This window comes from Leptosomus discolor, chromosome 11, assembly GCF_034619465.1.
Source record: "Leptosomus discolor isolate bLepDis1 chromosome 11, bLepDis1.hap2, whole genome shotgun sequence".
NCBI lineage: Eukaryota > Metazoa > Chordata > Aves > Leptosomiformes > Leptosomidae > Leptosomus > Leptosomus discolor.
In genome coordinates, this window is record NC_141401.1 from 2,672,480 (window position 1) to 2,699,680 (window position 27,201).

A 27,201-nucleotide genomic window follows, 5' to 3' on the forward strand; every position below is an offset into this window, starting at 1 on the left:
CAGGGACAAGTATGTGATTAAAAAAAACCTTGTTCCAGAACAGAGCCACCTGGCTAGATTGTCCTTGGGTTGTGCTCGAAATTATTCCTCTAAAGCAAAGGCACAAACAAGTTTCCCATCTAGCTCGTGCCGTACCCTCCATGCTGCCTGTGCCTACACTGAATGCAGAGTAGCAGTGTGTGAATCCCAAAAAGGACCTTTTCCGTAGCTCCTCTCAAAGGCTAACTATTAAACTGACAGTTATGAAGAGGTAATGGTAGGAAAGGGGTTAGAAATAAGATTTACTGAGGAGAAACCAGAAATTATAGAAATGTCTTTTTAAAAACCACAAATATTGGAGTTTTCCCTATTCTTATCAATAGTTAATAGTTTCTTTTACACAAAATGTTTCTCAAGTTATTTCATCTTACACTATGCAATTGTTTAAAATCACCAGAAACGTTAAATACACTGTCTAATCAACATAAGAACATACGCAACTGCCATCCCAACATATTTAAATGACCATGCCCAGCCAATTATACTGAACATTTTTTTCAGAAAATTATGCAAAAGTATACAAGACAACACTGTTAAAATAATTCGCTTTGCATTGAGGGAAAAAGTGAATTTGAAGAGGAGAGAGAAGTATATCCGAGAATACTCCAAAATATAAATACTGGGACAAAGCAAATCAAACTGTAAGAAGTTCATGACGCCCTGGATGAACAGATTTCCAAATACATGTGGATGATGAAACGTCACGGGACACCAGGAAAACATGACACTATTGCTTGTTTTGTCGGGTTAAGATAACTCACACTTTGAACAGTGCCTGATTGCGTTACTGAATAAAAATAAAATTTAAAACCCCAAAGTGCAGAACTTTATTGAAGTAAATATACCAACAACAATATCTACTATATTTTCAAAACAGTTATTCTGTACATTCATAATCGCACAACACTTACAAACAAACCAGATGCGCACAGGTGAATGACGGCTCGGTGTGTCACACTTCAAGCATGCTAAAGCAAACAACTCAGAGGTACTGTTCTTCAAATCAGAGTGTTTCTAAATATCCTGTTGGGACACAGATAACACCGAACTTTCCCCTTTACTGTACCTTTCAAGTGCCTGCCTGCAGAGTAACATGCATTTATGCGAAATGCACCTGACTGCACTTAGCCATTGCAATAAAATACATTCTGTCGTCACTGCTTCCATTAACTGTGGAGTCAGAAAGGAGACCTGCGGAGCCAAAGGAGAAAGATGTGATTAGCCACTGTTCTCAGCAAGAGAAATTGTGGAGATCGGTTCATGTAGCAGCTTCAAGAACTGGTTTCAAAACTGAACTCAAGGTTTTACTGAAAGGAGCACCTGATGACAAAAATTGAGAATGACAGGGAAGTTTTGCCAAAGCATATTACCCTGTATCAAACCTCACCCCAAAAAGGCAAATTATTTCTGTCCCAGACTATAGGCTTATTTCTTCCCCGTTCTCCTGCTTTTTCACCTGCTCTACGCTGGATTGCAGCAAGGCATGCCTGCCCTCCTCAGCGCCCACCTGCTCCTCTGACTAGAGACCAGCACTCAGTAACAGGTAAATTCCTCTTCAAACCCATTCTCAGGTAGAGTGGCAAAGATTTTAGAAACAGGTTATAAGATACTGTGGAAAATACTTCACCATGTCACACCGGGAACTATTCTGTCATTTTAACTCTAAAACCAGAACTCAGCAAAGGTGAGAAGGCAGAAAGTCTCCACTTTCTGAAAATCTTCTACATTCTGTTAATCTCTCCCTTTCATTAAACGACAGAACATCATTTCACTTTTGCTGAAAAGTGCATGAGTATAAATAAGAAAAAAGTCCAGACCCACTGAATCCAGTATAAAAACTGAATTTGTTTGAAGTGGGTACTTTCATCACCCCATGTCCCCACAAATATTCCTTACCTGTACCGTTGGATGTCAAATGCTCAACAGGTGGATTAGTACTAACTTGCCAAGTTGTTTTAACCTCCTTCGGTCCATGCCCACTACTTATGTCCACCTTCCACATTTCTGGGTGATCACTGAGAGAATAATCACAAAATGCCAAAATTCAGCCAGGTATTGAGTCACATCTGACTTTTAATGCTACAAACGTTGATGTTTCTCTTACTTTTGATAGAAATTCTTGACAAGTGCTGGTCTGATCGGCAGTTGAAACACATGCTTCTCATTTAGAGGGTTTTCCTTATAATACTTCATGCAAATTCTACAATAGATATCAACCAGTTACGAACTCTCTTTGGAGAAATGCTTGTAGCAACACTACATAAACCTTGTGCAAAATTAACTGTACTCTGAGATTTTATGATTTCATTTAGTTTTCAGTTTTAGTCACAAAGCAAAATTTAGCAGGAAGATGGAACTGCTACTTCTGCAGTCTTAGTATCATCACCATTAAGGAAATTTTTTTAAAAAAAGAGTTTCTTCACAACTGTTGAAGAGAATCTATTGGTTATTGTCATTCAAAGAGCAAGAAGTAAAAATTAAATCATTACTGTGTCAAAGGGATGAGGTTCTCATGTTTAAACTGAAGTAAGACTGTACAGCTGACCATTATTTCCAGCATATGGTGAAGCTTTTGAACACGATGAACTTGTTCTTGTAGATCTACTGACGTGGAAATGAAGTAATCCTGGAACAGCAAACAGCTTCTGCTCTTAACTGGACACTCCATTTCTACAAGCACACAACACATCCTCCATATATTAAAATAATTCTCCTGCTTCTTTTGAGAAGCCAAAATTTTACGAATGGCCCAGCAGAGTCAGAGCAAAGTTCCATGTGATCAAAGTACGAACAAAGATTCATAGCCCTGCCTGACAACGGCCCAGATCAGATAGCTGGGAAATAACACACGGACACGGAAACAACACCGTGACGTTTCTGCAGTGTGTTGTTCCATCCCCATGATTCACAATTCAGTTTCTCAGAGTACAGCAATGATAGGACTTGCATCCCACCGTCAGCTAAGTGTGCCCCACTTTGCACCGCTTTCAGAGTTCTTAAAAAAAAAAAAAAAAAAAAAGACAAAAATCAAGCGCCTCACCAAGTAGGTTAACGTTGCAAGCTCCTGGCCTGTAAAATGAACAGGGGGAAAAAAAAAACAAATTAAAATTTACTAGATAGTGTCAGACGAAATATAAGCAACATTCAGGTAACCAAATAGGGAATTCTACCAAAGAAATGCACAAAGCTACTGAGATCGCACTTATGGACATGATTGCTCATCCAAAACAAGGAAAAAGACTGCAAAGTGGCAGGGTAGAGGCATTATTTTATTGACCACCAAGGCTGCACACTGAAGAAACCTACCACATACTTTGAGACAACCACTCTCCTTGGGACACACAGGTTCACAAAAAGCCAATGAAACAAGAATGAAAACAGGATGACGAAGCAAAAAAGAAACGGAAAAATGATGGAAAAGTGACAACAACAATGGTAAAACACAAACCCCTCCCACAGAGTCAGAAAAAAAATAAAGCTACAATACTGAAAACAAAGCCACAATGTTTTCAAGAAAAACTGTACTTCACAAAAATCTTTCCTCCCTAGCTTTTGTTTCCAGTGTACTACATATAGAAAGATATTTTTGATTATTCTTATAAATACTGTGGACTGTACAAACACAGCTATGGCACAGGAATGCATTTGCCCAATTTCCTTTTAACCCATGTAGAGCATAAAGGGAAAGACAGAAAGAGCATAAGGGCCTTATATTTTCACCTATAGCAAACAGATAAGAAAAAAAAAAAACAGTCCACAATTATATACATCTGGTATTTACTTTACTTGCAATTCACTCTAAAGGTCTGTTCAACTTGAAAAAGAAATATACAGTTATGCAAGCTGTAGTTATTTTGAAACAAATTAATTTTTAAAATTTTGAAACCATACACAGCTGAAAAGTACAACTACTAAGGAAGCTGGAAACAGCACTTCCGCAGATGGGAGCAGAAGTGATAGCAAGGTCACCCAAAACTTCGTTATTTCCTGCACGGAATACCTTTTCTCTTGAATTTCTAATCACCTCAACAGATATCAGGCTTACCTATGAAAAAATTGACATAATCCTTCTTCATCTTATCCAAACCAATCTCCAAGAGCATCTGAATGGGAGTGATGCCACTGAGGGAAACCACCTCTACCTTCCCATGATAAGACTGTTGAATCAACTTACTCAGCAAACTGCTGCTCCCTTGATGAATCTAAAAATTAGAAACGTTTTCTTGTGATGCGACTGTGTACAAAATACCACAAACATTGATAGAGCTACAGCCCCATGGAAACAGGCAAACTGTGACACGTGAAAGTAATTTAAAAACAACAGAACACGGAAGCACGGGGGAGTTAAGTGACAAGAGCTATGACCTACTTAAGACAGCTCAAAATGTAACATTTATTGTGAAATACAAATACATACCCACGGCTGTATCTCACCATGTTCCAGGGACTTTATGATCAGTGTGAAACACTCTACCAACTCTTGATAGGAGCTGACACCTTAAAAAAAAAAAAAAAAGAAGTGCAGTATTTTATTTATCAATCCAGGCTCCCTCTCTAGCTGTTAAGTCAATAACAGGCCAACCACTTGCAAGAACAACCCTCACGTAAGGAGCGATAGCTGAACTGACAGAGGGCACTGCTTTTTGTTAGGTTTGTCACATCATGACTTTATAAAGGGTCACTCTAAAGAAACAACGATCAAAAGAAAGCACTGAGCTGCATATGACTGCCAGAGAACAGCACACGGCAGCAGCAGACTGTCACATAACACATTTTGGCTACAGTCTCTCTATATACATTGAGCCTCAACACATTTTACACATTTAACTGAGCAGAATCCATCTAGAATATGAACTCTTAGTACTCATTTACCCAACTAACTGCTTCCTAAGCCAGAAACGAACGCCCACACGTAGCGCAGCTGACATGCCCTTAAGCAGGACACATTGCAGTCATCACAGCACGTTTTAGCTGGCTAGTTTGGATTCAAACACAAGTGTGGTCACACCAATAGGAATGAAATGGATTTAGAAGTTGCCCAACTCCATCCCTCAAACCAAAAGGAGTGGTTATAATCTCTGGAATGGCTTAACAAAAGTTAATTAGCAACCTGAAAAAAAAAGAGTAATAAATAAATAAAAATGTATTTTACTGAAGGACTGTGAAGGACTTGTGTGCAGCATTATCAACCTAAAAATTGTCCTTCAGATCTAGAAAGACAAAAATTTTATAAAGCTTTCAAGTTTTAGAGCAGACGGGTACTATGGATTGTTTAGTACCTTTTACTATCAAATAAAACGAAATACAATATCTCCTGCTAGATGTTGGTCTGCCTTTATGTGTTGTAAGAAAGTATATCATCTCACAGACCTAAAAATCACTCTTTTAGAAAAAGCCTGGTGATAACAATTTTCTGAAGAGCTGATCAGTCCTTAAAACTCACAGAAATTTATATTCATCTCACTGAGAGAGCAATACAGTGTAGTAGGTACAAAGAACAGAAGAATTAAAGGAAAACAGATGGGGCAAAAACCCGCACTACGCTTACTTCTCATTTTGCACCATAATTGCTCAGCAAAATCCAGGTCTCCTCGCTCACTGAAGATTGATTTTATTGAACTGTCCACCGCAGCAGTGTCACATTTGATTTTCTGAAAGAGTGAGTTAGTCTTAAGTAACAAGTGATGCCTACGCTTCAAAGGCACTCTGAATTCAAATTTTCTCCAGAAACCAAAATTGGGTGCCTCACCAATTTTCCCCCCTTTTCCAGAGAAACCACCGCACAGAAACCACTCATGCTTAGTACTTTGGAAGCCTGCTCTTAGTCAGAAGCGAGGCTAAGTCCTTTCAGAACCATCACACTGGCTAACTGCCAGCTTTGGACCAGGGAAGCCTACTATCAGAAAGACTTTTGATCGTAGCCAAGTCAAGCTGAACCAGGCTGTCTGGTGAAAACCAACTGCTTCGCTCGAGCTGGTCCTTCTCGCCTCACGATGGCGAATGCCCCGAGCACTGCCCACAGCCAGAGCAGCCCAGCAAGCACCAACCCAGGGGTGCTACACCGAACTGGTAGGTGGTTAAATAACTGTACGTATACCCAGCAGTGCCCTGGGTGGCCTGAATCAACACATGCATAGACTCTCAGAACTGAGAACTATTTTCCTGTTATCCTGAGTATTTCTGGTTTAGCTGATACCGAAGTCATTATATTTTCAGCTTATCAACAAAATGCAACTTCCTTCTCAACAGGAAGAGACCCAAACCTTTCCTTGTAGGCTGAACAGGTAAAACATCTTAATACAACTGAAGACATTTTTGTAATTTGAATTTATCTGGTCCTTTAGAGTATCACAAACCTCTAGACAAATAGGACAGATAGTCAATTGATACCACTAAATTGGCCCCAAAATCATCAAATTAGGCAAGAAAAGCAAATTAATGATAGAATGTAACAGCACAAAGGTCAGAGTTCCTGGAAGAACCTGGGACATCCTGAGATTGACAGCTTGAGGAGATCACAGACAATGGAATGATTGCAGTTCAACCTGCAAGCTTTTGGTAGTGAAAAAATGAAGGGAAAGAAGCCAATCAAAACTGCTTCACTCCACTAAGTTATATAAAAAACCACGTATAACGGACACCAGTAGATCATTTAGAATAAAAAAACAGTGAGGTTTTCTGAATATAAAAGTTATAGTGGACTTTATCAGAGGAATTCCTAATTTTGCCTGTCAGGCCTTTATTTTTACACAGCAGAAACAGAAAGCAGAAGATGTACCTTTCCTTGCATCTTCATGTCTATGTAGTTACACATATACAGAAATAATAAACAAAACATAATCAAAACGTGAAATAACTACAGTTATGAGGGAAACAAGCTGACAAAGCAATTGGTAGGAAGTTGCACACACCTCCGTTTCATTCTTGTTTCCAGACACACAATATCCATCCAGCTTCTTCTTTAAATCTAGTACAGGAGAAAAATAAATTTCACCACTACGAAAAACAATAACTATCATCAAAGCAATTGTATAAATCCATGGACACATCATAACTAACAAGAACACTGGCTGCATGGCTGATAGTCAAAATTTAGCCATTTTAATATTGTTTTTACTGGGTAAGGATACAGTCTGAAAAGACAATTTCTTAGATAATTTCTTAATATTCCTTATTAAGCTATGCATTTTCCCCATGTACCTTTACTATATCCTGTTATCTAAGTATTAACTCGTTAAGTTCCAGTGTGGAAGCAGTAAGGGGTAGTGGGTGGACTAATAAGCGTCTCCGGTTTCTTCTGCATGTATTTGTCAGAGTTTTTGTTCGTTTTATCTTCTGTCCAAGTCCTACCTACACACTAACAAAATTTACAGCTGCGTTTGGAAATCTCGTGGTGCATTCCTACATCTGATCCTCTTTTTAGATTTATTTTCCAATATCTTAAACTTCTGCAAGACACACACTGTTCACAACAGTTTTCAGAAGGAACCGGTAATTTTGGATGCACAATTTTAAAATGTCCAAGTGTTGTTTTCCACCACCAAAGGGACAGTTGGCATGTTTAGAATTTCGTGTGCATGTCAGATAACTTGAAAGACACACCCAGAACTCTCTCAATTGCTTTTTAAACATATAAAGAAACAATTTTATTTTTATACAAGATATTAGGACAAATTAAAATGACAAGAGATGTATTGACCAACCTACTTAACTACTTTGTGCAGGTGGTTATAGCATAGAAATCTCTAATTCTAATACTTATAACACTGTATTTGGAATTTCCTTTTATTTCTGTGAAAAGTGACATCCCTCCCTCCCCGTGGAAGAAGCAGCAATTACCAGTCAGAAATTCCTGGACCAGTTCAACAGCCGATTCAGACTCCAGTGGCTCAGGCCACTCAGTCACACCCGTCTTCAAACCTTCGGCCAGAGCCTGCGGGCAGCACGAAAATCAAAACACCACTGATCAGTTCTCATCTGAGGTTCTGCACGTGTCGTACTTCCAAGTGTAATGAACTCCTCCAACAGGCAGACGTCTCTTTCTGTACAGCTAGCCATGAATTTAGAAACTTCTTGGATTCCCTGGCTCTGGTGTTCACAAGGTGTCCTCAAGATCCCTAAAACTGACTCAAAGTTCATTCTAAAATAAAAGCTTACAGTGAGCTTTGAAACCTCTGATGAAGTTTTAAACAAAGCTAATTATTAACACACACAATCACTGTTCCACATAAATCTGAAATTGCAATTTCTCAATGATACTTACAAGGAGAAACTGCAGTTCTCTGTACAGCGGATACACAGGACTTCGGGGGTCCCCAGACTCCAGTGCAATATTCTGAAAGTTCCAGAAGTTTATGTCAGTTACAAACTTTAGAAATCAAGTGTCCCAAAACTTTCATTAGTGAAATCCACATTAGCATCCTTTATAAATTTAGATTATGAGCACATTGTGTTGCTTATATAGAGAACACGAAACACAAACGTCAAGAGTCAAAGGTATTTTCTGTGCTTTACACCACGGATGATGTAAGCCACGGAAAGAGCTTGGGTTTGTTTGCTTTTACCTTCTTGACTTACCACTGTGGCAGTCGAAATTAGTGGGGGGGTCTCCAGAATCTTGTCTACAGTATTCCATGTAATATCCACAGATACATTACTTTCAGATTCTACAATTGTGTCATCTATTGCAGCAGCTCTAACAAGTTCGTACTGAGCAAATCCTTTTGTCATCACCTAGAACGAACAGATTTTAAGAACTAAGACAAAATCACCACAACATTGATTATTTTGCAGGCATACAAAACACTTTTAAAAGCACTTCACACACACAAAAAGGGGGTTAATATCAGACAAACGCATTACAACATCGGGAGCTCAAATGCTACTTCAAAAGAGACTATTACACTACAGAATCGTATTAAGGTGAGTTTGTAAGTAGAATCCATAAAGCTCCCCCAAATCTGTATCATAAATCAAAAAACAGGTTTTAAACTTAGATTGGAGGCACGACAGACTGTAAAAACCTACAACAGACGAATGATGTTTCATTTTATGTGCCCTTTTGAGCTCTTCCAGGTTTGCAAAATACGTTTTATCAGCTGTAGGACCTAGGAAAGGAAAGAGGTAAGAATCAAAAAAAACCCCATGTGACAGAATTCAAATTAATTCTCGAAGGCTCCATTCGGTCAAGCACGACTCGTGCTGTCCCTTAGGAAGCCGACACCTTCCAGCATTCGCCCTATCGATGGCAACAGCCGGCGTTAACACACAAACCTCTGGTGAGGGGCAGGGCTCGGAGCAGCTGAGCAGGAGCAGCGTAAACTGGCCGAGTTACCGCACCCCAGTGAGGGGAGGCCTGCGCAGATACTGCTGCATTATGTTGTTAAAAGTTATTTCCCACACAGAGCACGGGTTTCTTTTCTCTCCTTTTCTTTTCTCGTTTTTTAAAACAAGGAACACAGAGCAAGACCACGCAAAGGACAAAGGCAGCATCACTACATCACCACTCCCACATGTTTAAGTCTTCCTCATTTAATTTTATGTGTAACATTATAACCTTACCATCACACGTAACCATGTAAAAATTGATGCCTGCAATTTTATTCCCAGCTTTGAGAGGCTCAGCTCCAAGCCAGCAAGTGTGTTCAGGATCAGAACCATCACACCTTATCCAGAGGGGAGGAAGGACAACCAGGTCACTTATCTTCAAGTGGGTCATGTTTGGATTTTGCACCATTGTATATAAGGAAATCAACTGCCTAGAAACATGGAATGGGAAAAAAAAAAAATGAGATGCCAGCAAGTACAGCTAAACCTGTCCCTGACGTAAAACTTAACTCCTGTCCATCATGCTTCGTCAGCAGATAGAAATCCTTTTACAAAAAGAATGCAGTACAATTATCCTTTTCACAGGTAGACAATGAAGTCACAAAGGAGCACGTTAGATATCATAACTGAGAATATCCTTAATATAATATTTTAATTTAGACTAAAGATTCTGAAATGATAGTTGAATTTTACATTTTAACAGGCTAAGTTAGTTGAGCAAACTAGTCACCATGTTTTGGTACCATGCCTTGCTATTTCAGTAACAGCCGAAGACCCAAATCAGATGTTTTATTTATTTATTTTCAAACAGAAGCCTTACAAACCCAAGCACTCAAGTCTTCTGAAGCTTCTGCGCTCACCTGCACCTGGGCAGTCCCGCTAACGCGACGGGACAGCTCACAAGCTCTTTGCCAGCCCCTGGACTTCATTAGCAATACTTTTAGCCATTTTGCAGGATGAATAAAAAACATCCTATCTCCTCACTAAACTAATGAGTAGTTTAATTTGGGGGGATTGAAAATAATACAGGTTCTGAATATTAGGAAGAAACAAAAGTTGCAAAAGACAATTACAGCAAAAGGGGAGGCAGACCTTTGGCACTTACTTTGCTCTTCTGACAGAAAGAGCCTCTGGTCCAGAACTCTCCTTTGGTAGGAGCCCAGAGGCATAAATAGCATCACCTGGTTTTGATTCTTCCACTGGGTCACTTTCTTCGTCGTGTCTCTAAGAGAAATGCATAGGCCAGTCAAAAAATGCAAGGTATGTGAAAGTATTTGATTGAAATTCCAAAGTCTAGATTACATTTTAAAAACTAACAACTGAGATGCGCACTTACTGCTTTCTGCAAAACATATATCATATTGTTTCCGTTCCAGAATGATTCAACGGGACTTTTGCAACTATCACCAACCAAACGGATCTCTACATCAGTCTGGAAAAAAACAAAACAAAGCCAAACTTTTTAATAGACTACATATAATTTCTTTATACCAGAAATTGCAAAATTAACTACTTCTACAAGCTGTTTTCCAACCCTATTGCAATCATTCATGAATCTGAAAGAGTTTCTTGCTTCAGGAGAACACAGTTACTGCATGCCATAGGTGGAATCAAATAAACTGTGAAAACACAACAACTTTCAACTAACCAACATGGAAAATCTGATCTCTAACGGGTTGCTGCTATGAGAAACTGAAGTTCGGTTCAACGAACAAAACTTAGATCATCTGGGATATGAAGGATCATCGTTGTCAAGTGGCAACTGCAGTCACCAGATATCCTAGAGGTGGGTTTAAAGCAACATTAAAGATCAACCGATTACTTCGCATGGATTTAAAGCAACACTGAGGATCAGTTGAATACTTCTCATGGATTTAAAGCAACATTAAAGATCAACTGATTACTTCTCATGGATTTAAACACTGGAGACATTAAATAACTCAAGCCTGTTCTCGAGAATGAAGGAACATCAACCTTTATTTAGGCTTTTCCATGCACACAAAGAAGTGTTGATAGATTCTTCACATCTAGTCTGTTTTTCACATTACTGTATATTTAAATAATGACCTGGTTTTATTTTCAAACTATTATTAACTTATATCAACCCCAAGATTAATATAACGAAACAGCATCAGAGATTTTCCAGCCATTCCTATATTCCAAAAGCTGTAAGCAGCAATTGCTGTTTTCACACAGATATCCCACTCCCCATAAAAGCACCTGGATAAAAAGCGGGTCACCAGAAGCTGCAGGTTTGAAGCACCAAAACACCCCCCGAGTGCTGCTGCAGCTGCTCTTCGCTCCCCTCCCCGCTGCCACCCACCACCTTCCACACCTCGCACAGCCTCCACCTCACAACCCTCCCACACGTACTCGAACCTTACAACCATTTTAAACAAATTCACTGTTAACAGGTGCCAAAAATCAGGCGGAGCGCGGCGGGGGGAGCTAAGGCTGGTGAAGAAGACCCCGATGCCCGGGTCTCCCTCTCCGTCCTGAGGCAGATCTAAGGAGGTATTCCTGAGGTAAACTTTCCCTTTTACGTGATAGCCCCGCACATCCCTCATCCATGGCTGCGTTTTAAATGTACAGACTCAAGTTACGTGGCTGTATTTTCACATATTTACCTCAAAAAGATACGGATGTTCAGGGATACTTGCCTTCCCTTCTTCATATATTCTGAAAGAACAGAAAACGTTGAGGTAAGGGGTTTTTTTTCCCCTTTGCATTCCTCACGAAACAGCAAGTTTAACTGCATAACCTAAACCAGCACAGGTCCCCAGACGGAGTCCCAGCTGCCGCCCCCCACAAGGTGCCGCCTCCCCCCGCCGAGCCGCCTTGCCCTCAGCAGAGCGGCCCCTCAAGGCAGACGCGGGCCGAGACCCACCGGAGGAGGCAGCCGTACAGCTCGGCCGCCGCCCGCCCCCGCCGCTCCGCCGCCGCCATCGCCGCCCGCCAAAACCGAACCGCGCGCCGCGCCCGCCCCCCGGCACTACATCCGGGTGGTGCACCCCCGTGAGGGAAAAAAAATTGTTCTTTCCATCCTAGGAGTGTTTTTTATTTATATTTATTCTCTTCGCACGCCTTCCTGTGAAAAAAAATACTAATATCTCCAAAATTTTATAATTTCTGTGAGACCGGGTGACTCGTCACGACGAATCCCTCCGCCAGAAAAGAGTCCCCAGGTTTGGGAGGTGACTGAGAGCGATAGAGGCGCCCGAAGGGAGCGGGCTCGGCATCGCGCGCGCGGCGTGGGCGAAAGGGGCTTGAGGCTCGGCCGGGGTCAGGAACCGAGCGGCCGGCGCGGCAGAAGGTGGCGGGCAGAGTGCGGAAGGACATCGCTCATAGAGAACGGAGAGCGACGCGTCTTTCCTTTTCCGGTCGGGGCTGCGGCGGAGGCGTGTGGGAGCAGGAGACTCTCCGCCGCCGCCACCACCATGGTGAGGCGCGGGCCGCGGGATTGGGGCGGGCTGAGGGGGGCTGGCGCTGCCCCCGGCGATCCGGGGCGGGTGGGAGCCAGGCCCGGGCAGGCGGGAGCCAGGCCCGGCGGGCGGGAGCCGTGCTGCGGGCAGCCCGAGGGCTGGCGGCGTGGGGCGGCCGGCCGCCATTTTGGAGCCGTCAGCGCTCGGCCTGCCGCGTGGGGCCCGTGTGGGGCGGCCGGGCCGGCGGGCGGGCCGCAGGGAGACCGGGGCGGGCTGCAGGGGGGGTCGCGGCCCGGGCCTTGGCTTGGGCTGCTGGAAGTCCCCCTTTCCTCGGGCGGAGTGGGAGACGGGGCCGGCACCGCCTCCTGGCAGGGCTTTTTGATTTTTCTTACGTATTTCTCTTGATCACGACAAAGCCACACGGAGGCTTTTGAGACCATGCAGAGTGAAAAGAACGGTTTCTGTAAAAAAAAAAACAAAACAAAACAAAAAAAAAACACACTTTTTTTTTTTTAAAGTCTCTTTTTGATATTCCGAAACAGGCTTTAAGAGGTGTTGATCTGGAACCAGGTTGCAAATGAACAACTTTTCTTGCTGATACAATTGAGATTCCGGTTCCTTCACCCTGGCCGAGTTTGTTTCTTGTGTTGGGGTCTCTGCACTAACCCCAGGGGTCAGTGCCTTTCTAGTACCGGTGTTAGATACACGGGTAGTACTTGAACTGCTATTAGCTGGTTAGTTTTGAGTTTCGTAGTATTTTTAATATCTCTGAAATGAATTGTGGATGGGAAGCGGAAGGAAAATGTGCTGCCTGTACTGTTGCCATGAGCTATTAATTAGTAACAAATACAGTATAATTCTAAAAGATTCTTTTTTAAAGGAAGCTGCTGTTGGACACCTTTTCAGCTTTCTGAAAGGAAGCTGGTGCTGCCAGCAGTTTTAATTTTTCACCTCATAAATTTTGAGGCACCAGGGGTTGTTCAGAGGGCCCAGGCTTCACAAAAAATTCATTCTGACGCTAAGTTTGATTACTTGTAGTCATTGTGAGTGTCCATGTTATATTAGAGAAATTGGTTACAGCATTTCAACCGTTAAATGTGATTAAATAACAAGGTTTTGGTTAACTGAATAAATACAGGTGGGTTGTGTATAGGCTTTTTTAATAGTGGATGGGAAGGAGTTTAGAAGCTGTTACTAAACAGCTCAAAGATTCAATTCTAGACTAATTTTACCAAAACAACTCGGAAATCTATTGAAGTTCAGACCTCAGGTATAGTTTTCTGAACGTGGATTATGCTGTGGAGCACTATTTTAAGTGAAAAGTATTGCTGTGATGATGTAATTTGCGTCTTATCCAGTGTTCAGCGACAGTTGCCTGCTGTCAGCGTGCTGGCACTGTTGAACTGAAGACCCTTTCATTCTGAGCAATATTTGATGAATGTGAATGCTGGCAATCTGCTTTACTTGTGCTTAAGAGTTTTTCCTTCTTCTTCAGGCTTGTGCTCGACCGTTAATATCCGTCTACTCCGAGAAGGGGGAAGCATCAGGCAAAAATGTCACCTTGCCTGCCGTGTTCAAGGCTCCCATTCGCCCCGACGTCGTGAACTTCGTTCACACCAACCTGCGCAAGAACAACCGGCAGCCCTACGCCGTCAGCGAGCTGGCGGGTACGGCGGGGCCCCGGGGCGGGCGGGACCGCTCGCGGTAGCCGTGGACTTCAGCGTAGGTGGGCTGGAACTGGGACAGGCTGGGAACAGAAATGAGAGAAGCGCCGTTCAGTAGGATTCTGTATAGGAGGCAAGGCAACAGTTCTGGTTATTAGCAGTCTGGTTTTAAATTGTATGAAATACAAGTTTTTTTATTATTCTGAAGAACAGGGAGGTGGTGTGTAAGTTTTGAAGGACTCTGGGGTCTTAGCTGAAATGTGTGTTACTGAAAGTGTTGTGGCACTTACGTCCTTGAGCAGAAACTCCATTCTTTGCAAGAACGCAAAATGTCTGAGAGGGTATCGGGCCCCAAACTGCGATGGAAACTCGTGCTTTATAATCCCTGCTCCGTGCTGGGCGCGTGAGACTTGCCTGAGGCGTGTGCCAGGAAGAAACCTGTGCCAGTGGGCACTTGTCAGGGTTGCTTCGGCAGCTCGTAGGTGCAAATAGCTTTGGCTTCCCGAGAGACTTGCGCTCAGAACGTGCGTGCTCAGGTTTATTTCCGCTGGGTCTTCACACGAACACCTCACATAACAGCAGTGCCAGTTCAGACCTCCGAGTGGAGGGTCAGGCTTAGAAATGGGTGTTCATGTGCTTGGTTCTGACCTAAGCACATCTCTGGTATGGCGAGAGTTAATTTACCTGGTCAGGATTTGGGCTGCTGAAATGATGAGATTCCACTTCATTGGTCCGTGTTTCTGAAACCCGTGATAACCGTGGAAGTTCTGACTGGTTGTCCTGAACTCGGCCTATTTGTGACTTTGGGAAAACTGCAGCGTTGTCACCGTCTGAATTCAAACCTTTCTGTTGCAGGTCATCAGACCAGTGCCGAATCGTGGGGCACTGGGAGAGCCGTTGCTCGTATTCCTCGAGTCCGAGGCGGCGGAACTCACCGCTCTGGCCAGGGCGCCTTTGGAAACGTATCCTTTCACAGCTGCCGCTCGCGTCGGGTGCACCGAACCCATCGAGCGGGAAAATGGTTCTGAGTACCTGAATGTGAAATGGAATCTTCTGCTTGAGGTGACGGCTGCCTGCCGTCATCTGGAGCGCCGGGTTTGAGGCGTTTGTAGTGCGATTAGAACCTTCCAGATGCAAATTCAGGTTTGCTTTAATGACCAGCAGCCTCCTGCCCCTGATCCCCCTCCCCCTGTGAAAGAGCTGGACACCTTGAACGGGGTGACGCGTGCTGTCTTGCCGTGATGTCGTAATTTGCGTCTTACGCCGTGCTCAGTGACAGTCGCCTGCTGTCAGGGTGCTGGCACGGGTGGCTGACGAGCAGTTAGCGCTGAGCAAGGATCAGAGCCGCCCGAGGAAAAGCCGCTTCCACGAGGTTGTCCTTAACCGCAGCCCCCCAGATGTGTCGTGGAGGCCGCATGTTTGCCCCGACCAAGACTTGGCGCCGCTGGCACCGTCGCGTGAACACGACCCAGAAGCGTTACGCCATCTGCTCCGCTCTGGCGGCGTCCGCTCTCCCCGCGCTCGTCATGTCCAAAGGTGGGGGCTCTGGCCCGGGCGCCTTGGCCCGTGGTTTACGTGGCCTGAGCGGCGTCGGCTGCTCTGCGATGGCTCGGAATGTTTCTCGTGAGAGAACCAAACTCTCCTTTTAAGGAAGGAGTTCTGCTGGGGGGTGTTCTTGTGGTGGGAAGCTCGGGGAGGTCCGTGGGGTGTTGGAAGCTGGGCGATGCGGAGGCACTTCTGTGTGCGGTGCTGACGGGAACCTTTGCTGTGCGGTTTGTGGAGTTTGGATTTGCGTGGCGGTTCCGTTCGGTTTCTGTTCATGGAGGCCAAAGATTTACTTCGTGTTCACTGGTGCACAGAAGGTACTGACTGAGGCGACCCGTGAGAGCACTTGAAATACCACCGCTGTCATTCCTCTGCCTGAATATTAATTACATCATGAATTTAATTCCCACTTTTTATCATTTTGTATCATTTCTGAATACACGAGGCCATAACCTCGAGAAATGCGTACGGCCCAGACTGGGGGTAACTTTGTGTCTTGTGCAATCCTTGCCAGGCCACCGCATCGAGGAGATTCCTGAACTTCCTCTGGTGGTTGAGGACAAAGTTGAGAGTTACAAGAAGACCAAGGAGGCCGTTCTCCTTCTTAAGAAGCTCAAAGCTTGGAATGACATCAAGAAGGTGAGTTGCTGCTCTTGGGAGCCAAACCCAGGTGATGCGACCCTGCCGGTGTTGGAGTTGGAATTCCAAACAGCGCTGAGTTGGCGCTGCTAGAAGTCCCTTGGGAACAAAACTAGAAGAAACTGTCAAAAAGAGTTGAAGCAAAATAAATTTCTGACTTAAGAATGATGAACTTCTCACTGGTCCGTGTTTCAGATAAGCCGTGATGATTGTGAAGTTCTGACTAAACAGTTTTGGTGTGTCTTACTAGCGGGGTTTGGAGATTTTGAATATCCACAAGTTTCATTTCTATACAGGTTTATGCCTCCCAGCGCATGCGGGCCGGAAAGGGTAAAATGAGGAATCGCCGTCGCATCCAGCGCAGGGGACCCTGCATCATCTACAACGAGGACAATGGCATCATCCGAGCTTTCCGGAATATCCCAGGTGACTTCAGCTTGGGACAGGCTTTCGGCTTTGTTGGGAGACTGCCTGGAATGATGAGATTCCACTTCATTGGTCCGTGTTTCTGAAACACATGATTTTGTGGAAGTTCTGACTTGCAGAAGTAGCTGATAGGTTCTCTCTAAGCATCTGCTCTGGTGGTGTTGAGGGCGTTTGTGACAGTTTTATGGCTGTCACCAACCATCAGCTGCATTTGGGGCAGCTAAAAACGAGGCTGTTGAGTCTCGCTGGAAGGAGGCTGATGGTTATTTTTGGAAATGTGATGGATTGTTCATCCGTCGGTGTGGGTGACTAGGGCAGACGCTAACGAGCCCCTGTGTGTTGCCGTGTCGCTTAGTCTCGCAGTCCTTGACTTGAATGACAAACGAAAGGGATGGGTCTGACTCTTTTGCTCTAGGAATTACTCTTCTCGACGTGAACAAGCTGAACCTGCTCAGACTTGCTCCCGGGGGCCACGTCGGGCGTTTCTGCATCTGGACGGAGAGCGCCTTCCGCAAGCTGGACGACTTGTACGGCACCTGGCGCAAAGCTGCCACGCTGAAGAGTGACTACAAGTAAGTGCAGGCGACGGGGGGTGGAACGGGCTGGGGAGGGCGACCTGTGAGTGTCCCGGCTCCTCCCTTTGGAGGTGGAAGTGCCGGTACTTCCCCCTCCGTGCCGGTTTGCATTGAACCAGCCTCGTTCTTGCCACCCCGCTCACGCCCCGCACGCTTGTTTCGCAGCCTGCCAATGCACAAGATGACCAACACGGACATCGGAAGAATCATGAGAAGCCAGGAGATCCAGAAGGCGCTGCGCGCTCCGAAGTAATAATCTTTCTCTAACGAAGGCGAAGGGCGGTCTCTCTAGTAATCACCGAGCGCGAGGCTTTGTAGTGACATCAGAAATCTCTTGGGTGGGGCTGGGATTTCTTTAGTTCTAAATACTGGGAATTACAGGTCCTCGAATTCCAGGGAAAATTTAGCAGAACTTGAATTGTGACGTGAGGATGTGACACATGACTGGTCTTTCCAGGAAGAAGATTCGCCGTAGAGTGCTGAAGAAGAACCCGCTGAAGAACCTGAGGATCATGATCAAGCTGAACCCGTACGCCAAAACGATGCGACGCAACACCATCCTGCGCCACGCGCAGAACGTGAGTGAGCCCGGAAGCCGGGCCCAAAAAGTTGGGTTTAGTACTTCAGATTAGGGAGATGTTAATGATCTTTTTTGTCTTTTCTTTAGCATAAACTCAAGGAAGAGAAGAAAGCCAACGCCAAAGCCAAGCTGGCGGCCAAGGCCCCGGCTGAGCCCAGGGCAGAGACCGCGGCCAAGACCCCTGCAAAGGCCAAGGCTGAGGCGTAAACCCGGGCGGTGCTTCATCCTCTTGAGCTCCGAAAACTGCGCCGTGGCTTTACAGCTAATAAACCCTGTTGGAACGGAGAAAGGGTGTCGTCGTTTTCTGACGCGGTGGGGCGTGGTTGAGCGGGTTTTAGAATGGAAACTCTTGAAGGAAGAGTCAAAAGGGGGGGTGGGCTTTGCAGTCCGCCGTTTGGCGCGGGAAGTTACGCCTTTCCGGTTTCAAACGGCCGTCGTGACGATCAGCGGCCACGCGGTGGCAGCCGCTGCCCGGAAGCGTGCAAGTGGCGGCGCCGTGACGTCAGGCGGAAGCCACGCCCCACCGCCGGCTGCGCCCCGTCCTCCCGCGCTGCAGGGGGCGCTGCGGCTTCCCCCGCTTCCCGCCGGCGGGACGAGGAGGGCGGCGGGCGCGGAGGATGCTGAGCCGCCTGCAGGAGCTGCGCAAGGAGGAGGAGACGCTGCTGCGGGTGAAGGCGGCGCTGCACGACCAGCTCACCCGCCTCAGGGTCAGCCGGGCCGCGGGGGGCAACACGGGGTCGGGGTGGGCCGCGGGGAGCGCGGCCGGGGGCAAGCGGCAGGGCCCGGCCCGTTGGGTTGGGTTTTAACGGCGTGGAGAGGTGGGCGAGGGGCGGCTGCGGCCGCGGCGCCGCTCGGAGGGGGCGAAGGCAGCGCTGCGGTGGGGTCCCGGTGCCCGCTGGGGTGCTGCTGGGCGCGGGAGGGGGGGGAACGTGGTTTCAAAGCTTTGCCGTTCCTGCTGTGGATTATTCATCAATATTTTAACGGATTAAAGTTTAGATCCGTAATGCCGCCCGTAGAGTCCGAGACACACTGAGTGCAAGGGCTGCTGTCCCCTTTGCGCAGGTGGAGGAGCTGGCGCTGCAGTCCCTGATCAGGTCCCGGGAGGAGGACGCGGCCGACCCTTCCTCAGCCGCGGCCGCGGAGACGCAGCAAGTAAGGGGGAGCCCCTGGGGGGGAGCGGGGCTGGGCCGGGGGCTGCAGGTGTTCCCGCGGGTCGCTGTGCATTTCGAGTCCTTAGGGCTGACCTGGGTAACCGAAAAGCTCGGCCGTAACATCGGGCGGGTTTGTTGCTGGTTGAGGTTTCAAGGGTTTCGCCTTTTCCCATCCCCAAAAGCGGCACGAGGCTGGGAAACGCCTGCTTTGGGTTGGCTTCAGGTTCTTAAAACACCGTGTCTGACGCTCTGAGCTGTGACAAGCTGCTTTTGCCAACTGATCGTAGGGGCTGGAGGCACAGACACCACCTGAACTTTTTACTAAACACACGGTCAGCCTGAACTAGTTGAAACTCTTCTTGTGGAGAACTGGCACTCGTCACCGCGGGCGGCTCTTGCAGCCAACGGCTGGTTCTAGCGCTGAGATTTCTAAAAGACGCTGTGACCCTGCAGCTTTAGTAGGGGTTTGAGAAGCATTCGGTAGCGCTGCTGGGTTTGACAGGTAGCGAGATAAACTCTTTTATTGTGACAGACTCTTGGGCAGATGGACAACGAGGCTGCTATCAACCAAACGGAATTACACCTAAGTCTTCAAGATCATGAAGAGGAGGAGGAGGAAGAGGAGGAGGAATCCGATTCTTGAGAGAAAAAAATCAGAAATGGTTTTTAATGCAGACTCAGGAATTTCTTCTTCATTCACGTAAAATTCACCAACTGATTTTCATTTTATCCTGTATATGGATAGGAACAATTTGGTGTGCAAGACCTGGAGTCTGGGGAAGTTAACCCTTGAACACATGAATGTCACAAGCTTGGTGCATCTTGATTTAACAGAATGACAATTTGCTGCACAAATATGTAGCATAATCCGTTCCACGTTTAAAAGCTAATGTAGCTTAGTACATCTTTATATGTGGAGGGGAGAGGCCACGAATCAAGTCAGACTAATTTAACACGTCATATAAGCAATAATTCATCTGTTCTTATTTCCTGATGCTGAAAAATAAAACCAGGCCACGGAGGCTGGTTGCTGAACCAGTCTCAGAACCTCATTTGCTTAAACTGGGAATTTTAAGATACGTGGTGAGAAAAGATGTGTCCAGGATTGTCTCCACTTCTCAGTTACACGGAAAACTGGACTTTCACTCCCTATACTGTGACCAAGGTGTGACGTAGGTGTTCTTACGCTGGGAGCAGCGGGTTCTGCACCCCCGGCCTGCTTGGGAGCGCAGCAACGAGGTGGCCTCTTTGTACCCACTGGTGCTCTTCTTAGGTACTGTCGGGCTGGCTGTGACAGTGACGTATTTGTACTTCTTGCTCTAGCAGCCAATTCGCCTTTTAGTTGTCCACGAATTGTACAGCAAGAATTGGTCCCTCTTACTTGTAATAAGGAACTAAGAGGTTTAAATCCGCATTATTTTCTTTTTCCCTCACAGTAACTTCATAAATCAAAGCAAGTCCACCTTCTGCTTTCAAGTGAGCTTCAAGGAGGCGTTTTAAGAACTCGGTTAAAGTGGGAAGTGATGTGAAGCCCCCTCCCCACTTTCTGTAACGGTACGGTAACAACTGACACGTTGGTTGTGCTTCTCGTGGAGCGCAGAGGCCGCGCGGTGCCGCTGGTTATTTTATCAATTCTTAAAGGCTTGTTTTAAAGCACAGAAACCCAAACTCTGTTAAGCTGATTGAAAGCAAACAATAAAAGTAATATTCTAACCCAGCCACTTTGTCAACTGTATGGACAACTAAGAAAACAGCTACATGCAGGTTGTTCACTGCACAACCAGTGTCTAAAGGTGCTGTTGCTGTCTCTGACATCACTCAAAGAAAACAGAATAACCGCTCTTTCTGATGTTTTACTTTTTTACTTTTAAGAGCAGGAGAGGAATTTGGAAAAGTCCTGGGTGTGGTCAGAACACAGGATTCAACCTCCAATGAGCTCCTGCCACTGAGGAGAGATTGTTTATTCAGCTCCTGTTTGGTTTGTGGCAATAGAAACTGAATGTTGCAATGCTGGAATGTAAATATAGCCTCATCCTGGACTAAAGACTAATTGGTTTTTGAGAATCCTGGATGTCTTAATGAAGAAGCTTAGAACATGAGTGCAGATGATTCACCAAAGCTTTCCCAAGACTCCCAGGTGAAAAAACCCCAGAAAGTTTGAGCAGAAAAGGTTGTGGCTTGGAGCATCAAATCATTCTTTGAAAGTCCGTGTGTGAAGGGCTGGTTTGTAAGGAGCTCAGCAGCCAGCCTCTCCTCTCTCTGCATGTGGCAGCGCTCAGCATGGTCAGGGCACTTCACAGGGCTCCTTGTCTCTGGTGCAGCAGGACCACCTGCAGCCTCTGCTTTGCTTCTGGGCCAGGCCCCTGCTGGAGCAGCTGCTCTTGGGTTTCATCTCCAAAGGCTCATTTTGACTGTTGAAAAATGGTATTTGTCCCCAGCATGGTCCAGAGTGGTTTTCATGGATGTAGTTCCTGCTGCCTCTCGTGAGTCCCTTGCTTACTTTTGGATTAAAAGAGACCCGTTCTGGTGCATGTTGCAATAAAATGCTTTTCCTGGTGTCCTACTACCTAACGTGTTTGCAGTGTTCACATTATTGCTGTCTGTGGAGCAAACCAGTAAAACAGGAGTTAAATCTCCTAAAAAGTTGCTGTTCACATACTGTTTATTGTTTGTACAGGACAGCTCTGTGTGTTAGTGTGTATCATTCACAGACAAAGCTCAGGACAGTTTAGTTTAAACACCACACAGCCCTGTCACTGCTACCACCAGCCCCAGCGCAGGGAGGACAAGCTGAAGGCAGCTTTGGACATGAGTCAGTTCCTGCTGTTGAGGGGTTGAGGGCTATTCTGTCCCTCTCTCTGATACTAGACACTGTCAGCCAAGTGGAAGTTCAGGTCTAAAACAAGCTGGATTCCTTTTGGGAAGGAACTTCAGGCATGTCCATGGGTGAAACATCCTTGCAGGGAGCCAAGCTTTTTACGGTGCTGCTCAGCTGGTGAGAGCAGGAGGTTGTGCTAAGGACACGTGGCTGTACCCACCGCTCCCTGTTCTGTTGTTCCTCTGCTCACAGCAACAGCTAGTGGCTTGCCCAGTAGCTGATAGAGCTGAAGTTCTGAAGAAAAATAAAGAAGTGTGGGCTCCTGGTTGATGTTGTGCCCTAGGAAAACGCCTGTTGCACCCCACCCCAGGGGGAATAGCGCTGCCCAAGCTGTGTGAGCGCTGCCCCCCCCCCCAACACCCCTAAAGAGGGAATTAACCCCCACACTGGCAACTGCCTCAAGCCCTCTTGGCACATTGTCATTTTTACTCACAACCTTGTACCTTTTGGAACAGAAATCATGGAAAAATGGAAAAAGGGGTGTGTAATGCAGCAATGACTTGAGATGAAGGCTTTGGTTAAGGTTTTGAGTTTCAGGAAAAGCTTCAGGAAGTTACTTGATAATATATTTATTAAGAGAATCCATTGCTAAACATCTGAGAGAATAAAACAATAGAGGATCTTCATACACTTTAGACACTAAACACAGTCGTCATGAATCTTTAGGTTAAAAGAAAGCAAAGTGCCTGGATCGTTGTCTGGATTCTGTAGGACACTTCCAAGAACTAACTTTTAAAAATCAATTAGAAAGACAGACTTCACTAAACCCAAGTATGATGATATGTTTTAAAAATAAATATAGAAATATGAACAAGTCTACAATTAGAATATTGCCCTGGACGTTCCAAGAAACATAGAGCTCTTGCCTTCTTTACCTGGAAAGAGAGATCTCTAAACAACAGCAACAACTGGAACCATTAGGCCTACCTTTCAGATACAGTTTGGCAGCAGCAGAAGCATGCTCGACAGATACAGTTTTGGAGCATCCCTAACCCTTTTTGCACAGGAGATTAGGTAAGCGTGATTGAAGTACCAACGATTTACAAAGAATCTTGATAAAGTTCAAACAAGCTGGGGGTAAACACCCCCAGTGATATTTTCATTAAGAAAGAATATCCATAATCACTTAAAACCAGCAAGCACTGTAACTTAGACATCTTACAGCTTGGTCAGTAAACAAATATAATCCAATACAATACCAATTAGTTTATGACAAAATTTAAAACCATTTGGCACATGCTATAAAGACATTCTTCCTTAAGAGGTGAAATACATGTTTGAACAGGTACAAGCTGAGGAAATAGGACCGAAATAGCATTGTTCTTAACAGGTGTACAGTACAGGATTTGCTCTTCCACATTCAGACTCCAGCAGCATGCGTGGGTGTACTCGGTTGGTTAAGGCCTATGGTTGAACAAAGCCACCCTGCAAAATCCACCTCCTCCGCTTCAGATCTCTTAATGAAAGCATGAATCTGAGCAGGGGAGAAGAATATTATTATTCAAGCACTCAATCTGTTAAGTAATCATTTTGAATAACACCAAATACACTAAATCCTGTTTACTTCAGTACTCAACACAAGCTGTAAAATTTGGCAAACCCCCATGAAGCGACCAGGAGAGCTTCTCTACAGGAAATAACCAGCGTACGAAACGTACACATTGCAAAGGATTCCAGAGAAATCCTGCCTGCACAGCACCCATTGCAGAACACTTACACCACAGTATGCAATAAGGATGTGACTCAGGCACTCCAGATAATACTCTGGAAAATGTCTGCCTGGGCACGGAAAGGCTTTTTGTAACAGAAGGAGTCTGATTGCATTTTGCACCCTTCTTGTACAGCAGGATCAGGGCAGGGAAAACTCGATTTTCTGCAGCAGAACTTAAGTCCCAGCACTACGCTTAAGGCCATGAAAAGATCCACTGAAACCGATAAGGCCATTTCACACAATAAAAACCGCAGGATTTGTTTATGTCTAGTAGTTCTATGATATTGCAAGACAAAGCTGATGAGAGGCAAATTTTGTGTTTCACAACAGATAAAAGCACATTTAACTAGTCCATAAGGTACGTGGAATTTTCTTCTTTCATCCTCCTACCAGTAATAATCTATATACTTTATTATTGACTAATACCCAAGAAAGAGAATTCTTTTGTTAATTACTTTAATAGCATTAGGTCATATACCCATTGTAATTATCAAATTGCAGGCTCCCAAACCCACCAGTTTTGGTCTCCTTGACAGTCCCTGGTCTAGGCATGTGTGAAGCCTGCAGCCCCTTGGTCTCTGGATCCCAAAAGCAGTCCCTCCCCATAACTGCTTGAGCTGCTCGTGTCAAGGGCCCCCAACTACACTAAACCACAGCTCTGATCCTGATCTCAGGTCAGCTGAGGAATCCACCCTGCACGGAAGAGTGCTCTTAGTTCAAGTGAAGAACTTTCACTTACCATCAGCTGCTTCAAATCAGCTCTCTCAGCAGGATTCTTAATTAAACTAGGAAAACAGAGTGTTACACAAGTTACACACTATCATCTTTTAAAATAAAGATCAGGTTACATCACGTTGGTGCACTGCTTTGGTCTGAAGAAGATACCTCTCTAGATAAAAGCATTAGGTAATGCAGCACCTCTCAAACACAGATCAGGGTCTGTAAGCAACTCCCTTCTGGAGGTTTCCCAGGTGGAGTTTTAGGTATGTAATCCTGAGTTGTCTGATGCTGTTCAGTGAGGGCAGGAGTGAGTGTCTATAACCAAGCTGGAGAGACCAAATTCCCATCTAAACAAAAAAACTCAACAACATGAACTGCTTTATCCCTCAAGTTTCTTTTACCAAAGTCTCTTCAAGCTCAGTATCGAGTACAGCTGCTACATTACTGTTCTTCCTTTTTTTGAAACAGTAAATACATTTATGTGGCTTTTAATAAATAAACTAACGCTTCAAACTGTACTGAACTGCCCCCTTAGCACTGAATACACTGGTTCGGTGCTGGTATCACTGAAGTGCAACAGGAAAAGTAAACAGAGGGGAGAGCAACTGCTGGGATAAACATGTGAAGCACTGGGAAAGAAACAACATCTGGAGCCTGCAAGACATCTGCATCCTATGGAACAGTCACTGCAGAAGGCTCTGAAGGTTACCCTTAAAAGTACAGGTCCTCCTTTAGAAGTGTGCTGTACCATCAGAGTCCAGGAGTACTATGGTGTCTTCAGGGCTGAGAGATACTAATCGAAGGTGCACACAGGAGCAGGAGTTGTATCTTAAAGGAGGGGAAAGCCTCTCAGCTTTAGGGTTCTCTTTGGATGCACGTGCTGTCAAGCTGGTGCCTGTACCACCGGTTTCAGGCACGTTAACAGGCAGAGAAAGAGGATTATGCTAACTGAAATGACTTTGCATTTGCCATGGCCTACAAGTAGGGACTCTGAGTGCCAAATCAGTGATACAGTAAGACAGCAGGGCTGATCCCAAATGTGTCCCTTTGCAACTTAGCCATAGGGAAAATACTCACCATTTGTTAACAAAATCTTGAAATTCAGAACCAAACACACCATTGGGCAGTTTTGGAGGTGGCTAAAAATAAATAAGTCAGCAGTCACTCAGCAGAACTCATACGTGACGATGCACAACCTACCCAGAGATCTACCAATTACATGTCCTAGAGCTGAGTAAAGCTGCAAAGCCCTGGCACTACCCAGGCCTTCTTTCACAGCCGAGCTCTAAAAGGTGGACTTCAGCTTCCGTGCACACGAATAAAGGATGTGCTGTCCTATGATTTATAAAAGTAAAGATGCTGAGTTTATCACCAATTTTAGTTATTACTCACAGCTGCTGGATTTTAGGTGTTTCACTAATAGATCAGACCAGAGTTTCTATGGTGTGGGGTGACTGGGTGGTTTTTGGTTTGGTTTGGGGTTTTTTTTCCCCATACACACCTGAACAGGGTTAACACAGCCTTGAGCTGTCATGAAAGCAGGCTCAGAGCAGCTGGCAGTAATGAGCCCTGTGTTATTCCCACTATTAACCTCCAGTCTGGGGAAGATGCCCTGCACATCATTAGTTCCATAATACTTTTGATCTAAATATTCTGTCCCAGGGAATGAGTTTGTTCAGGTTCTGAATTCATAAAGAATTCTGATACAGAAAGAAGAGGTTCTATATAAACCTGAGTATTATTGTCTTGTTCTCCGTGACATTTGCTGTAGGATCAGTTACATTTTCAGTCTTACACCGTGGGTCCAGCAGCACTTGCACAGGGGTTGCTTGTACTGAGTTGAGATGTGCCCTGCACTCACTCACTGGTGGACAGACTTTGTTGATGTGGCAGCTCCTGCTGAAGATGGCTTGTACGACAGCACAGGTGGCAGAAAGTAATTCTGCCAAATTTGCAATTACTACAGCTTTTCACCTTAAACTGCCCTCCTCAGGGATGCTACAGGAGCAGGACCATAGTATCTGAAGTAATCCAATGCTGACTATTCCAAGAGTCCGTGCTGTCACATTAAACTGCTCTAACACGCAAAATAGGTTTGTAACGTGACAGTAGTGTGTGCAGACGAACAGCAGCAATTTATCAGTACATGTGCAGTAGCATAAGCAATGCCAGTCTTTGCAGGGACCTAGACCCAACTGTGCTTTTTAAGTAGGTGTCAGACACTTCTTTATAATTCACTCACCCAGAACAATTATGCTATCCAGCTCTTACAGACAAGAGCTAACAGGAGCATGCTTTTTTTTTTTGTTGGAAGGACACAAGCAGTGGAGTCACAGGAGTTTCAGCAGCACTTGTGAAAATATTGGAAATAGCCTATCAGTTCTAAAATACCAATGTCTATTAACTAGCCTCATAGCTTAGCTGGCTGGAAGATCCAGTATTCCAAATTAGGTTGTTCATAACACCAAAACAAATGAAATAGAAGCAGTTTTGTATATGCTTGATCCTACTGTTTGCTATTAAT

General features: G+C 45.1%; 4 protein-coding genes and 5 non-coding genes across 10 annotated transcripts in view; 7 read left to right on the forward strand and 2 right to left on the reverse strand.

The window, feature by feature from the left end:
* Positions 1-1,080: 1,080 nt before the first annotated feature.
* ZWILCH (zwilch kinetochore protein) lies at positions 1,081-10,590 on the reverse strand. Its single transcript, XM_009957258.2, has 15 exons — positions 10,472-10,590; positions 9,601-9,797; positions 9,067-9,146; positions 8,617-8,772; positions 8,303-8,374; positions 7,879-7,972; positions 6,951-7,006; positions 5,588-5,690; positions 4,457-4,536; positions 4,085-4,241; positions 3,080-3,108; positions 2,529-2,665; positions 2,144-2,239; positions 1,936-2,054; positions 1,081-1,230 (listed from the first exon to the last, which is right to left on the reverse strand). The coding sequence occupies exons 2-15, from the start codon at positions 9,773-9,775 to the stop codon at positions 1,139-1,141; spliced, it is 1,446 nt and encodes a 481-aa protein (XP_009955560.2). The 5' UTR covers positions 9,776-9,797; positions 10,472-10,590; the 3' UTR covers positions 1,081-1,138.
* Positions 10,591-12,653: 2,063 nt separating this feature from the next.
* RPL4 (ribosomal protein L4) lies at positions 12,654-18,506 on the forward strand. The gene is made up of 10 exons (XM_086471296.1): positions 12,654-12,806; positions 14,284-14,455; positions 15,308-15,414; positions 15,850-15,988; positions 16,512-16,636; positions 16,933-17,062; positions 17,478-17,634; positions 17,803-17,886; positions 18,095-18,215; positions 18,305-18,506. Exons 1-10 carry the CDS (start codon positions 12,804-12,806, stop codon positions 18,422-18,424), a joined length of 1,158 nt encoding a protein of 385 aa, XP_086327422.1. The 5' UTR covers positions 12,654-12,803; the 3' UTR covers positions 18,425-18,506.
* LOC147414683 (small nucleolar RNA SNORD16) lies at positions 14,115-14,215 on the forward strand. Its single transcript, XR_015183834.1, has one exon. It is a non-coding gene; the product is annotated as a small nucleolar RNA SNORD16 (small nucleolar RNA).
* LOC147414684 (small nucleolar RNA SNORD18) lies at positions 15,156-15,227 on the forward strand. Its single transcript, XR_015183838.1, has one exon. It is a non-coding gene; the product is annotated as a small nucleolar RNA SNORD18 (small nucleolar RNA).
* LOC147414685 (small nucleolar RNA SNORD16) lies at positions 15,687-15,786 on the forward strand. Its single transcript, XR_015183833.1, has one exon. It is a non-coding gene; the product is annotated as a small nucleolar RNA SNORD16 (small nucleolar RNA).
* LOC147414686 (small nucleolar RNA SNORD18) lies at positions 16,796-16,863 on the forward strand. Its single transcript, XR_015183839.1, has one exon. It is a non-coding gene; the product is annotated as a small nucleolar RNA SNORD18 (small nucleolar RNA).
* On the forward strand, positions 17,108-17,178 carry LOC147414687 (small nucleolar RNA SNORD18). Its single transcript, XR_015183837.1, has one exon. It is a non-coding gene; the product is annotated as a small nucleolar RNA SNORD18 (small nucleolar RNA).
* Positions 18,507-18,834: 328 nt separating the features above from the next.
* SNAPC5 (small nuclear RNA activating complex polypeptide 5) lies at positions 18,835-20,074 on the forward strand. 2 transcript variants are annotated; one of them, XM_086471678.1, is made up of 3 exons: positions 18,835-18,924; positions 19,280-19,369; positions 19,901-20,074. In XM_086471678.1, the coding sequence occupies exons 1-3, from the start codon at positions 18,835-18,837 to the stop codon at positions 20,009-20,011; spliced, it is 291 nt and encodes a 96-aa protein (XP_086327804.1). In that variant the 3' UTR covers positions 20,012-20,074. The 2 variants fall into 2 exon arrangements, with proteins under 2 accessions (XP_086327804.1, XP_086327805.1); XM_086471679.1 differs by lacking the exon at positions 19,280-19,369.
* A 2,725-nt stretch (positions 20,075-22,799) lies between these two features.
* The window catches only part of MAP2K1 (mitogen-activated protein kinase kinase 1), a 40,370-nt gene continuing 35,968 nt past the window's right edge, over positions 22,800-27,201 (reverse strand). The window contains exons 9-11 of the mRNA XM_086471370.1: positions 25,755-25,816; positions 24,697-24,742; positions 22,800-23,720 (exon numbers count right to left, since the gene is read on the reverse strand). Coding sequence (XP_086327496.1) covers positions 23,607-23,720; positions 24,697-24,742; positions 25,755-25,816 — 222 coding nt within the window. The 3' untranslated portion in view covers positions 22,800-23,606. The remainder of the gene's footprint in view (positions 23,721-24,696; positions 24,743-25,754; positions 25,817-27,201) is intronic.